Source organism: Mobula hypostoma, chromosome 10 (assembly GCF_963921235.1).
Source record: "Mobula hypostoma chromosome 10, sMobHyp1.1, whole genome shotgun sequence".
Classification (NCBI taxonomy): Eukaryota; Metazoa; Chordata; class Chondrichthyes; order Myliobatiformes; family Myliobatidae; genus Mobula; species Mobula hypostoma.
The window spans coordinates 117,707,841-117,722,404 of NC_086106.1; the positions used below are offsets into that span (position 1 = coordinate 117,707,841).

The window sequence follows — 14,564 nt, forward strand, 5'->3', positions numbered from 1 at the left end:
TAAATTCCGTCTGCCATTTTTCAGCCCATTTTTCCTGCCTGTCCAGATCCTGCTGCAAGCTCTGATAGTCTTCCTCGCTGTCCACTGCACCCTCAATCTTGGTTTCATCCGCAAAAATGATCCAGTTAACCACATTTGAGGAAGGACATTCTTGCTATTGAGGGAGTGCAGTGTAGGTTCACAAGGTTAATTCCTGGGATGGTGGAACTATCATATGTCGAAAGATTGGAGCGACTGGGCTTGTATACTCTGGAATTTGGAAGGCTGAGAGGCGATCTTATTGAAACATATAAGATTATTTAGGGATTGGACATGCTGCAGGCAGGAAGCGTGTTCCCGCTGATGGGTGAGTCCAGAACCAGAGGCCACAGTTTAAAAATAAGGGGTAGGCCATTTGGAATGGAGTTGAGGAAAAACTTTTTCACCGAGAGAATGGTGGATATATGGAATGCTCTGCCCCAGAAGGCTGTGGAGGCCAAGTCTCTGGATGCTTTCAAAAAAGAGATGCATAGAGCTCTTAAAGGTAGCGGAATCAAAGGTTATGAGGATAAGGCAGGAACTGGATACTGATAGTGGATCAGCCATGATCACGGTGAATGGCGGTGCTGGCTCGAAGGGCTGAATGGCCTACTCCTATTGTCTATTTTCTATTATCATCCAGGTTGTTGATGTAGATGACAAATCAATGGACCCAGCACTGATCCCTGTGGCACTCCACTAGTCACAGGCCTCCAGTCAGAGAAGCAACCATCTACTCCCGCTCTCCGGTTTCTCCCACAAAGCCAATGTCTAATCCAATTTACTACCTCATCTTGAATGTCCAGCAACTGAACCTTGACCAACCTCCCATGTGGGACTTTATCAATTGCTTTGCTAAAGTCCATGTAGGCAACATCCATTGCCTTGCCTTCATCGACTTTCCTGGTAACATCCTCGGAAAAACGTTATAAGATTGCTTAGATGTGATCTATCACGCACAAAGCCATGCTGTCTATCCCTAATCAGTCCATGTCTGTCCAAATACTCATATATATGGTCCCTTAGAATACCTTCCGTTAACTGTCCCACCACTGGTGTTATGTTCGCTGGCCTGTAATTTCCTGGTTTATTTTTAGAGCCTTTCTTAAACGGTGGAAAAGCATTAGCTATCCTCCAATCCTTTGGTACCTCAGTTGTCGCCAAGGATGAGTTAAATTTCTCTGCTAGGACCCCGGCTTTTTTCTGCACTTGCCTCCCACGGGGCCCGAGGGAACACCTTGTCAGGCAGTGGGGATTTATCCACCTCAAATTGGATGCTGCTTGACCTGCTGAGTTCTTCCAGCAATTGTGTTTTTTTTCCCCTAAAATTCTCACATTGGCAGGGTGCAAGCTGATTAATATTTTGCTAAAGGAAAGGATCGTAAGCTTCACACTGCCCACAAAGGGCTACAGATTTCCTTTACTCACAGTACTGTGCAAAGGTCTTAGGCACTCTAGCAGTGTATATGTGCCTAAGACTTTTGCACAGTACAATAATTTGCCCAATTATTTTATGTATTGCATAGTACTGCTGCCAAACAAAAAAACCCACGAATTTCATAACACGTGAGTGATGATAGATCTGATTCTGATATGGGTCTCTTAGACGGAGTGGGAAGGGGGCAGGGAGAGGGGAATCCTGATTGGGAAAAGTGGGAAGGAGCGGGAAGCACCAGAGACACATTTTGTAATGATCAATAAGCCAATTGTTTGGAATCAAACGACCTTGCCTGGTGTCTCAGGGCTGGGTATGTCTGTATCCGTGCCATTCCCCACCCCTGGCACTCCTCTGCCACCTGTCCCACACCCCTCCCGCGGTGTTCCACCCTCACCATTCCCAACATCCTTTGCTCCCATTGAATTTACAAACTCGCTGTCCGCTCCACATTGACAACTGTGTGGAAAACGTTAGCACAGTCGTGTACGTGGACCTGTTTCTCTCCGTGCACCGGATATGAAGGGACACTGTCAAGTTGAGTCCATGTTAATTGACAGATATATTTTTTGAAATTTGTTTAGAGATACAGCACAGTAAGCCTGTGTCGCCCAATAACACCCATTATCAGTTATCCTGTGAGTCTGTGCATCTTTGGAATGTGAGAGGGAACTGCAGGAACCCCTCGCGGTCACACAGGGAGATCGGACAAACTCCTTACAGACAGTGGTGGAATTGAACCCAGGTCACTGGCACTGTAATAACATTACTCGTGCTGCCAGTCTGGGGCGCAGGCAGGAGAGCTAATATTAACAAGGGCATTTTCGTGCTAGCTAATGAGGGGAAGGAAATGCAGCTGAGTGTGGAGACACAGCAGAGATTTCAGAGTGTTTTCCGGTGAAGCTGCCCATTCCCTGAAAACAAACCGGACTCTAATGTGGTGTTTCTGCTGAGCCTCTGCCGCAGCTCTTGCATGTAGTCTTCCTTTCTGTCCTTGACTTCCAGGTGACTTTCGACACAACCAAGCACCTGAGCGACTCCGCGATTGAAAAGCGGCACCTGGAACGGCTGAAGCTGCAGGAGCTGGAGAGGCAGCGAGAGGAGCAGAAACGGAGGGACAAAGAGGAGGAGGCCGAACGGTAATACTGAGCCTGGCGGTGATTCCGGCCGTCGTCCACTCTGGTGAAGGTACCCCCACGGTGCTGCCGGGGATACCAGTTAAACACAAAATGCTCGAGGGTCTCTGCAGGTCGGGAGAGGAATGAACTGTTGATGTTTGGACTGGAAAGGAAGGGGGCAGAAGTCAGAATAAAAAGGTGAGGGGAAGGGATGCAGTACAAGATGGCAGGTGATAGGTGCCCCTCCTCCTTCCCTTTCTCCCATGGTCCACTCTCCTGTCCTGTCAGATTCTTTCTTCTTCTTCAGCCCTTATCACCTCCCAGCTTCTCACTTCATCCCTCCCACCCACCCACCTTTCTTACCTGGCTTCACCTCTCGCCTTCCAGCTTGTACTCCCTTCCCTCCCCCACCTTCTTATTTTGGCCTCATCCCCCCCGCTTCCAGTCTTGATGAAGGGTGTCAGCCCGAAACGTTGACTGTTTATTCATTTCCTTAGATGCTGCCTGATCTGCTGTGTTCCTCCAGCATTTTGTGTGTGTTGCTCTGGATTTCCAGCATCTGCAGAATCTCTTGTTTATGATCTGTAGATCCAGTAATGAAGGACTGCTTGATTTCTCCAAGCCTGTAAGGCCATTAGACAAAGGAGCAGATGGGCCATTCAGCCCATCAAGTCTGCTCTGCCTCTCTTTCATGGCTGATTTATTTTCCCCTTAATCCCAGTCTCCTGCCTTCTCCTCGCTATCTTTGCCACCTTCAATCAACCTCCGCTTTAAATACACCCAATTTGCTGGTGGAGTTCAGGCAGCCAATGGAGATTCACAATGAATCCCTCTTAGTTTCATATGTCAGAGATAAAAAAAAGAAGAATTTTAAAAGATAACATGAAAAGTAAGTGACAAAGAACCATAGTGTCTGTGTGATTCAAAGTAGAAGATTAAAATCAATTTCTATTTCCTCAACTGCAGGAATCTAACTCAACAGTAATAGATTCTAGTGCAGAGTGATCTTGCTTGCTGTATGGTGCTTAGAGTTTAAGTCCTGTCGCATTTGAACTTCAGGGAAATATGAGGTGCTGTACAATGTCAGACTTGACCCCTAGTGTTGTCCATCTCTGGTGCGCTGATGTATAGCTTCCTAATTACAGTTCAAAGGGTATCTATTATCAATCTTTGTATGTTACCATACCTTGATATTTATTTTCTTGAAGGCATTAATAGGAGGGAGTCAAGGGAAATACAATAGAATTTATGAAAAACTACAAAGACTGACAAACCACCAATTTGCAAAAGGAGACAAACTCTGCAAATTAAAATAAAATACTGAGAACCAGAGTTTTTAGACCGTCCTTGAAAGTGAGTCTGTTGGTCAAAGAACCAGTTCAGAGTTGTGAATGAAGTTATTCGCACCTTATCAGGAGTCTGATGGTCGTAGGGTAATAACTGTTCCTGAGCAACATGCACAAAATGATGGAGGAACTCAGCAGGTCTATGAAAAAGAGTGAATAGTCCGAAGAAGGATCTTGGCCAGAAATGTTGACTGTTTACTCATTTCCACCGATGCTTCCTGACCTGCTGAGTTCCTTCAGCGTTTTGTGTGTGTTGGTCTGGATTTCCAGCGACTGCTGATTTTCTCGTGTTTGTGAATAACTGTTGCTGAACCTGGTGGTGTGGGAACTAAGATTTCTGTACTAGTTGTAGCAGTGAAGAGAGGGCATGGCCTGAGTACTGGCCTTTGATGCTGGATGCTGCTCTTTGTGGTAACACTCCATGTAAACGTGCCCAGTAGTTGGCAGGACTTTGCCTGTGAGGGACTGGGTCATGTCCACCACTCCCTGTAGTTTCTGAGTTGGTGTTTCTATGCTGTGATGCATCCAGTTAGGATACTCAGAGGAGGTTCAATGCACTTGCTTGCCTTTAAAAGGGCAGGAGCAGATTGGTTGGGGTACATCACTTGGAGTGAACTCATTTGGTTGAAGATTGGCTCCTGTAACGGTGGGGCTGTCATGGGGAAGCTGAGGTAGAACAGCTGCTGAAAACTGCGGGTGAAGGTGGTTCTACCTGGTGCTTGGCACTTGCTTTAGTGTTTGTTATCGTTAAGGATGTGCGTGTTTGTCACCAGTTCATTGATTGATTATCAATCTTGTTCTAGGATTCCAGAGTGCTTTACCAAACTTGTGGTTGGAGTAAGGGGGAGGGGGGGGTGTCATTGAAAGCATACTGTCTAAAGCATACTGGTCACTTGTGTAGACCCAGGACCCAAAAACTTCTCTGCTTACTTGAACGTAGAGGAGCCGCGCAAGGAGAGGAGAGGCCACGGGGACAAATTAAATTAATTAAGCTGCTAAATATTTTTAAATTGTTTAAAAGTATTCTGAAGTGTTTTAAAAACTTTTAAAGATTTATTTTAATGTACTGTGTGGAAATCTCAGGCACATGTATACAGCTAGGCTGCCTCTGACTTCTCTGCAGTAATTTATGTATTGCCACAAAAAAATTTCATGACGTACGTGAGTGATGATAAACCTGATTCTGATATGGGTCTCTATTGTGGAGTGAGATTGGGAGGGGGACAGCGGGAGGGGAGTCATGGTTGGGAAAAGCGGAAGGGAGAGGGGAGGGAGCAGGAAGCTCCAGGGAGACATTCTGTAATGATCAATAAACCAATTGTTTGGAATCAAATGACATTGCCTGTTGTCTCAGGGCTGGGTGTGTCTACATTTGTGCCATCCCCCTTCCCCCCCCACCACTCCTTCTCTGTCACCTGTCCCACACTCCTCCCGCAGCACTCCATCCTTGCCACTTCCAACATCCTTTGCTTCTGTCAGATTTACAAACTTGCTTTCCGCTCCATGTCGACAGATACAGTAGTTTTTGCATGTTATCGAGTCTATCCAGAAACATTGAATGTTTTTTGCAATGGACATGAGTTAGCTGTCAAAACGCTGGTCCTGATGTGCTCATCTCTCCATGTTAGTGGGATCACTGGGGACTGTGCTGTCTTGAGAATGCAGGTTAATAAAGGTGATCCAGCAAAGGGCGGTGAACCTATGGCACGGGTGCCCAAGATGGCACATGCAAAGAATTTTTCTGGCACACAGCATGTAGTGCCACCCCTCAATTCAGTAAACTCGATCCATAGTGTATAAAATATAATGATTATCTTTACTGCCAAGTGAAACAGTAATTTTATTTTGAAGGTTAGAGCAGTGAGATGTTTTCATAGGAATCGCCTCAGCTTGGCACCAGCTAGACCAGGGGTGGCCAACATTTTACATTCCATGTGTCAATTTTTTCACGCATGAGTTCAGATGTGATTTTTTTTCATGCACAAGTTCTATATTAACATTTTTACAAGAATTGTGGGGTACAAGAGTTATATGGCACATCTGAACTCGTGCGTGAAAAAATTGACGCATGGAATGTAAAAAGTTGGCCAACCCTGAGCTAGATGGTTGCGAAAACATGTGAGATTGGATGATACCTTTTGAAATCCTCACAGACCTGGTTGCACATCAGTATTTGGATTGTAAATGATTACAGTTACAAACACAAAACTGTATTGAAGTAATGTCACTTTTCAGTTGCCTTTGTAAAAGATTGATTTTTGAACAAATAGTCTATGAACATTCTCAGTCATCCAGATCATTGTATCTCAAGCAGTAGTAAATCAAGGCAACTGGACTTAACTTATGTTGTCTAGAAGTTGTTTCGCCATTCATCCAAGAGGCTTTATCAGTTCTAATCCATTTGGGTGGTTTTCAAGTTTATAAACTCTGAGTTGTTTAAGGTATTGCAATCACATGAGGGTTGTTTAGAATTGTAGAGGTAATGAGAGGGTTATTAGTCTTATCTTTGCATGTATGGAGGTGTGAAATGTTGTGGAGATGCTGTGGTAGAGTTGGTAGGACTGTATTGTAAGTAGGTGATGCCTAAAATGGAAACTACCCACTGTGGATTAGAATTGAAGAAGCCTTTTGGATGAGTGGTGAAACGTCTTCTACACAACACAGCAAGTCCAGTAGTAGGGTGAGATCTTTGGACAAGTTTTCGAAAGTGATTCATTTATTTCTATTAAATTTTTATTAACAGTGAAACAATGAATAGATGTAGGTAAGCAGCATGAATTATCCTTTTTTCTTAAAGTCCATAATTATCGTTACTAATTCGTGATAATCATGACCCAAAATTATCATGGCACATGAGAACATTTTATTGCCAGCTTGAGCACGCCGTCTGAAAAAGATTCACCACCCTCTGTCCTCAAATATGCAAGTTCAGCAAGCAGGAAGATAAACAGTTTGTTGTCTTTTATTGCAAAGGGATTGAAGTACATGATTAGATCATTGTTGCTGTAATTATGTAGAGTCCTGGGGAATTTTCATTTGGAACATTGCGTACCGATCTCACTTCCCTACCTAATGAGGGATGTACTGTACACACAACAGAGGGAATGCTGCGAAGGTGTATCAGATTGATTCCGTGTGAGAAGTATTTAAGTAGACTAATGAGACATATCTCAGTGAAGTGGATGCGGCTTGATGTGGGGTTGATGCCTCTTCCAGCTGGGTTAGATATTCAGGACAGAAAGGATAAGAGATTTCTACACTCTTAGGGTTTGGAGGTTTTGAAATTCATTACTGTAAAGGAGCCTCAGTCATATTCAGGAGAAAAATTTTACCTGTAAGGGAACCAAAGGATGTGGGATTATGATTGGTGAAATATTTAAGTGGAACATGAGGGGTCGATCTTCACTCAGGGTGGTGAGAGTGTGGAATGAACTGCCAGTGGAAGTGGTGGATGCAGGTTCAATTGCAACCTTTAAAGAGAAGTTTGGATAAGTACATGGGTGGGAAGGATATGGGGGGCTATGGTCCAGGTGCAGTTTGATGGGATGAGGCAGAATAACAGTTTGGCATGGACTAGATGGGCTGAAGGGCCTGTTTCTGGACTGTGGTGCTGTAAAATGAACATTTCCATGTGTCCTTGTGCAAGTTTTCCCTTGCTAGGTAGAACAGGCAGTTGTTTCCAACAGGAAATTCTGAGCTTTGTTAGAGCGATTTATTTATTTATTTATTCGGGGGGGAGGCTGCGGTTAGCACAGGTAGCAAAAGGTAACTGAACCGATTTTAGCCACTAGCCATCAGATTCAAATATGCATTGAAGATTAAATTTAAAATGCAAACCAGACAGACCAGGAAACAGGCACTTTATTGATTGTCTACATATGCATGAATCCAGTCGACATCCCATTGCATGGATACGACAGGAAGTAACACTTGTTTTGGGTCTGCTGCTGGGAAGATTCAGGCATTTGAAACTGTTGCATATAATTCAAAGGAAGCATTGTAAATATGGATTTGTTTGAACAGTCCTGAATTTTTTGATCTTTAGCACATAAAATGTATGTAGTACTGGGCCCAGGCAGATGTTTCCACTGAGAAAGTCTCAGTATGATGCCTGCTGTATCTTGTTTTGTCAAATAACGAGGCTGCCTCGTTTTTACCAGTACTTTTCTCCATTGCGTGACTTCATTCACGCAACTATAGCCATTAAAATTCTGAATCAAGATTAGTACCTTAGAAATTATTAAAAAGGGAATTCCATGTGCAACCTTTTCTGCCAAGTTTTGACAGAAGAATATCTGTTAACTGAAAATGGCATATCATTTGAGTGCTTGACTAGAGGTCATAATATTCATTCACCTTCTCATCTCATCTGCTGTCTGTGGAATCCTTGTGGTTTTTGTGTTCCCTGACATAATGAGATGTTCTCTTCACAGTGAGATGTGAAGAATGCCACAGAAATTCTCTGTACAGAAACGGTTCCCACCGCATCCAGTGGAGGAGTGCAGCAATACGTAGAACGAGTCTCACGTCGCAAGTGTTTAGGATAACTCATTGTTTTCATAACCCCGTCCAAAAGTAATAAACAGAACAGCCTCAGCATCTCTGATAGTAGAAAGCCTCATCTCCATGGCATATTGTGTTCCAGTATTGCTGAGGTGCCTGGGATGGAGTGGGGTGGATAACTTAAATCTGATTTAGCCAGTTATGCTGACTCGCCCAATATCTTTCCCAGTTAAAATGTCACAGACAGAAGCAGCATTATTGCTAACTCCATCATTTTCCCAACCGATGTGCTAGTTTTAAATTCCTTTTGACCAGGAACTTAATTGTGAGTTATACATATCGACATGAAACAGTCTCTACGGCCCAACTCACCCATGCCAACCAAGGTGCCCTCTTTGCCTGTGTTTGCCCCATATCCCTCTAACCTTCCCTATCGGTGAACCTATCTGACTGTCTTTTAAATGCCATTAGTGTACCTGTGGCTGGGGTCACCCGTCTTGTAAAGACACTGCCCAGAAGAAGGTAACGGCAAACCACTTCTATAGACAAACTGGCCAAGAACAATCATAGTCACGGGCCCACGATCCCCCACGCTGTACAACACGGCACATAATGGTGATGGTGACGTACCTGCCTCAACCAGTAGGGGGAGCCTCTTCCGTGAAGGTGGTGAGTGTGTGGAGCGAGCTGCCAGCAGAAGTGGTGGATGTGCGTGCAAGTTCAAAATTTAAGAGAAATTTGGACATGTACATGGATGAGAGGGGTATGGGGGCTATGGTCCGGGTGCAGGTCAATGAGAGTAGGGTAATTAATAGTTCAGCACAGGCTGAACAGGCTGAAAGGCCTATTTCTGAGCTGTACTGTTCTGTGACTCTGAGTTCCTCTGGCAGATGTTCCGTGAACACATAACTATCTATCTGAAGTGGTTCCTCAGGCCCCTCTTTAAATCTTTCTCCTCTCGCCTGAAACCTGTGCCCTCTACTTAGCTTCCCTTTCCTCTGGGGAGAAGTTTCTGGACACCGTCATGCACATTGACAAAATGTACTCGATGCTGTTTGCACAAACATGTGTTTGAGATTTCACAAAATCAGACAAAATGTTGTCCGAGTTAAAAGAGGTACAGAGAGGGGTTACTGATAACTAGTTCAAAGCAATGTGTTATAAGGAGGATCATGGTCAAGAAAGGGCAACGTAACTTTTCCTGAATCTGAAATTTCTTCTCTAGTTTATGAGGAAGAGGCTTTTTCATTGGAAAGAGACAGCAAATCAAGTATCTCACGTGATTACTGTATTGACCTTGTAAACTCACTCTCAAGGACTCTAACTCATGATCTCAATATTATATATTCATTAATTATTTTTTACTTGCACAGCTTGTCTTTTTACCTTGATTATTTCTCCGTCTTTGTAGTTTTCAATTGACTGTTCTATTTCTTTGTACCTTCTGTGAATGCCTGAAAGAAAATGTATCTCAGGGTAGTCCAAGTCCTGAAGAAGGGCCTCGGCCCGAAACGTCGACTGTTTATTCATTTCCACAGATGCTGCCTGACCTGCTGAGTTCCTCCAGCATTTTGTGTGTTTTTCCCAGGGTAGTAGGTGGTGACGTGTACTTTACCTTGGTAGTACACTCACTTTGAACTTTTCTCTAAATTTACTGAGTACTCCAGCAAAGATTTCCTGAGCTTGCCATGTTCTTAGAGTCAGCGCTGCTAATTAAATCACAAATGTAATTGCTGTGTTATCTCGTATGCGTTTGGCAGCAAATTAAAAGAGCTGTGTATAATTGTGATTCCACTTTCACTGAGAGGGAGCCATATGAACTTCAGCTCGGTAATTGAATGTGCTTTAGATAAAATCAGAACGGCCAGAAGCATTGCAATTTCATGTCCATCTCCCCGAACTGTTGTCTTTAGAAAACGCAGGGAAGAAGAGCGGGTCAGGGAGAGGAGGCGGAAGGAGAAGCTGAGGAGGAGGGAGCATAGGCAGAAAGAGAGTGAAGAGAGACGTCGCCAGCGTGAGCTGTGGAAGACAGAGACGGAGAGCGAGGCCAGTGCTTGGGAGGAGAGGAAACTGGTGCTGGCCCAGAGGAAGCTGGATTCCTACAGGCTCCTCACCGCCCTTTTAAATGGTGTAAGAGTAAGTATTCCTTCCTCCCGCATTAATTTTCCTTCCCTTTCGTTCTCCTGTAGGTACAGACCCAAGGCGGCCTGCTGCTGCCTTCTCCTACCACTCCCCGCCCTGAGGTGCCTATGATGGATCCTGTCACGTGACTGGTTTAAGGCTGAGGGCAACTTGGTAACAGTAGGGTGAACTTCCCAGAGTCACAACTTCTCCTCAGGCATTCTGGTGTCCAGGGTGACTCTCTTCCTTCCTGGTTCTGTGGGCTCAGAGGTGGTCAGTGTGGGAATGAGAGCCGCATTCATGGTCAGGGCAGGATGAGGGTAACGGGACAGATTTTTGGAGTGTTCATGAGGTGCTCTACACCTGCCACTGCTTCCTAACAGCTTCCATGTGCTCCTGATACAAGGACATGTGGTCCCCAATATCATCCCAATTTGTTTCTTCCCGACTTTTAGTGGTCGTGAGCCGGACGTTCCCAACTGACGGCTGGGAAGCTCCGATTTGGAATCGGATTCGTTCATTTTCCTCTGACCACCTGGTTATCTCCTTCCATGAGAGAGCTCTTGCAGTAAAATCCTCTCCCACCTATCGCCTCCCAGATTCCCACCTCCCCCCGCCTTCCCAGCACCAACCTACCTACTCACTTGAATTCACCTATCACCCCCTCCCCTTGCCCTTTTCATTCTGGCTTCTGCCCTCTTTCCAGTCCCGCTGAAACCTTTCCCTCCGTGGATGCTGCCTGATCAGCGGGGGCCCTCCAGCGCGTTGTGTGTGTTCAGAATACGGTGTGAGCTTCAGGAGCCTGGTGTGGGGCACGTAATGAATGCAACCTGTCCAACGTAGCTCTCAGTGTGAAGTAACGGAGAGCAGATTTGTCAATTGTCATGTATACCAGGGTGTAAAAATCAAACGAGGCTCACAGTGAACAACATACACCATAATAATACATCAGTGTGCATAAAAACAGAACGATTGTAGTGCAATATAGATTGAACCTCGCGGCATTACCATTAATTTCTCTAACGTCCAGTAATGACCCCCCCCCCCCTTTGCCTCCTCTTCTATTCTCCATTCTGGCTCCCCTCTTAACTCTTCTCTTCTCCTCACCTGCCCATCACCTCCTCATGATGCTCCTCCTCTTCCTCCGCTCTCTCCCATGTTCCACTGCCCCCTCCTATCAGATTACTTCTTCTTCAGCCCTTTACCTTCCCCACCTATCACCTCCCAGCTTCTTACTTCATCCCTGCCCCTCCGCCCACCTATCACCTCCCAGCTTGTACTCCCCACCTGCCCCCAACCACCTCCTGGCTTCTTCCCCTTTCCGTTCCGCTCCTGATGAACGGTCTCGGCCCCAATCGTCGCCTGTCTACGTCCCTCCGTAGATGCTGCCTGACCTGCTGAGTTCTTCCAGCACTTTGTGCGAGTTCTCCTGGATTTCCAGCATCGGCAGAATCTGTTGTGTTCCACGTGCACGGGCGGGAGCGACAGTGGAGTAACGTGCTGAAACGTTTTTACTGAGTCACGTTAGTAAGGTGCGTGCTGGGCAGCTCGCAGTTCAGCCCGCCGAGACAAACAACGCGCACACGTGGCAGCTGGCGCCCGAAAGGGAGTGCAGGGGATGCACAGGCGGCCGTTCAGTCGCGAGTAGATGTGCCCCGTGCGGCTCGCCGCATTCTCACAGTCGATCTGACCCGGTGCCATAAGGTAGTGCCAAAGGGAACGCCTGAGGCAAAGTCTGAGATCGTGGGCCGGGTGCGAGGAGGTGCCTGGTTCAGAAGACTAATCGCACTGGAGGAAGAACCTTCCCGTAAGTCTGCACGTCTGGGTTTCTGAGTTCGTGCACCTCCTCCCAGAAGGCAGAAGAGAGAATGGGCAGGGTGGCAGGTATCCATGATGGTTCTGGTAACCTCCTGGAGGGAATGCATCTGTCACTGCTCCAGTGGAGTGAGCGGGAGAGGGCCAGAGTAGCAGAATCAAGTATTCTGTGGCCTTGCCTCTGGTGGGACAGTCAGATTCACTCTCACTTCCCAATGGGTGTGGTGGGTTCGACGCTGAGATGCATCCTAGGATGCGCTGGGATACATCATCAGTGATGTAGCCTGGGCTCATCTGGTGTTTCAGGTCTTTCAGCGTCAGACACTCTCACACTCTCACACACTGCTCTACCAGCTCCTGGTACTTGGTTTTCCTATGCTCAAACGTCTTCTCAATCCAAAATTCCCTAGGCGCTGCCAGTTCAACCACGGCCACCTGCTTCAGGGTCCTGGAGCACAAAAATCCAAGCTGCAGGCCCAGAGGCCTGTCCTGGGGTGTGTGAGAGAGAGGAAAGGTGTTGTCTGGCCGAGCACTGTGGACAAGCTATGTTGCGCCAGAGTGTGTGGTGCCACTTACGGGCTAACCTGAGCATATCCTTGGTTTGTGTTGGTTGTTGACGCAGGTGACACATTCCACATCGATGTACGTGTGGTAAACAAATGAATCTGAAACCGAATAATTGAAATATTAGGACCATAAGACATTGGGATCATGGCCGATTTATTTTCTCTCTCAACTCTGTTCTCCTGCCTTCTCCCAATAACTTTTGACACCCTTACTAATCAAGAACCTCGGTTTTAAATACATCCAATGACTTGGTCTTCTCAGCCGTCTGTGGCAATGAATTCCTCATATTTACCATCCTCTGGCTAAAGAAATTCACTTGAACTTCTCTGTTCTAAAGGAACCTCCTTGTATTCTGAGGCTGTGCCCTCTGGTCTGAGACTCCCCCACTACAGGAAGCATCCTCTCCATGTCGATTCTATCTAGGCCTTTCAATGTTCAATAGGTTTCAGTGAGATCCCCCCTCATTCTTCTATTGACGGCGTGTTGTAATATTTTAAAAATGAAACATTAAGCACCCTTGGTCAGAGCTATAATAAAAGATAACAGTGAAGTCATGACTAATATTCCCTGCCATTATTTACCCTGTAATTATCATTAATGACGTTAACTGGTCGCTATCACATTTTGCTGTTTGCAACAGCTTCCTATGTTCAAATCAGGTGATTGTTTCTTGCATTACAACACCTTCAGAAATAATGCCTTTTTGACTCCAAAGTGGCCTGTTTAGTCCTGAAAAGGTAGGGAAAGGTGCTACATAAATGCAAGTCTGCCCTTTACCCCTCTAAACTTGAAAACTTGTTGCTGCAGTTCTCTGCTAGGCCAGATGGGGGAGCAATTCAGCCGCAGTTGATAACCTTTGGTGCTCAGAATCAAAATCAGGTTTATCACCAGCCTGTGTCATGAAATATGTTAACTTAGCAGCAGCAGTTCAATGCAATACATAATATAGAAGGACAAAATAAAATAAGATAATAGTTTTGGGCTCCACATCTAACAGTGGATGTTCTGGCATTGGAGAGGACCCAGCGGAGATTCACGAGAATGATCCCAGGAATGAAAGGGTTAATATATGAGGAGAATTTGATGGCTCGGGGGCTGTACTCACTAGAGTTTAGAAGAGTGGGGGGGGAGGAGGAGTAGAGTTTCATTGCATCCCTACTAACCTTTGAAAGGCTGGATGGAGTGGATGTAGAGAGGATGTTTCCTACGGGGGGGTGTGGGGGGAGTCAAGGACCAGAGGGCACAGCCTCAGAATACAAGGACATCCCTTTAGAACAGAGATGAAGAAGAATTCCTTTAGCCAGAGGCTGGTGAATCTGTGGAATTCATTGCCACACAGGGCTGTGGAGGTCAAGTCATTGGGTATATTTAAAGAAGGAGTTTCATATATAAAGACACCCAGACCCCCTGTAGCATTCTGTAGTCTCCACTATTTCCTAAGTTAGATCAAGATTGTTTAATGTCATTTCCAGTACCCAAGCATAAAGGAGAACAAAATAATTGTTATTCCAGATCTGATGTAGCACAAAAAACACAATTAGATAAAGAACATAATAATAAAAAGCAACAAATATAAATATATAGATTAGGTTGAATAGGTACATAAATTAGATACAGGAGTGTCTGTAAATAAAGTAGCTG

General features: G+C 45.5%; 1 protein-coding gene across 1 annotated transcript in view; it reads left to right on the forward strand.

The window, feature by feature from the left end:
- The window catches only part of LOC134353144 (A-kinase anchor protein 17B-like), a 62,647-nt gene that overhangs the window by 20,838 nt on the left and 27,245 nt on the right, over positions 1–14,564 (forward strand). The window contains exons 3-4 of the mRNA XM_063061100.1: positions 2,459–2,592; positions 10,334–10,556. Coding sequence (XP_062917170.1) covers positions 2,459–2,592; positions 10,334–10,556 — 357 coding nt within the window. The remainder of the gene's footprint in view (positions 1–2,458; positions 2,593–10,333; positions 10,557–14,564) is intronic.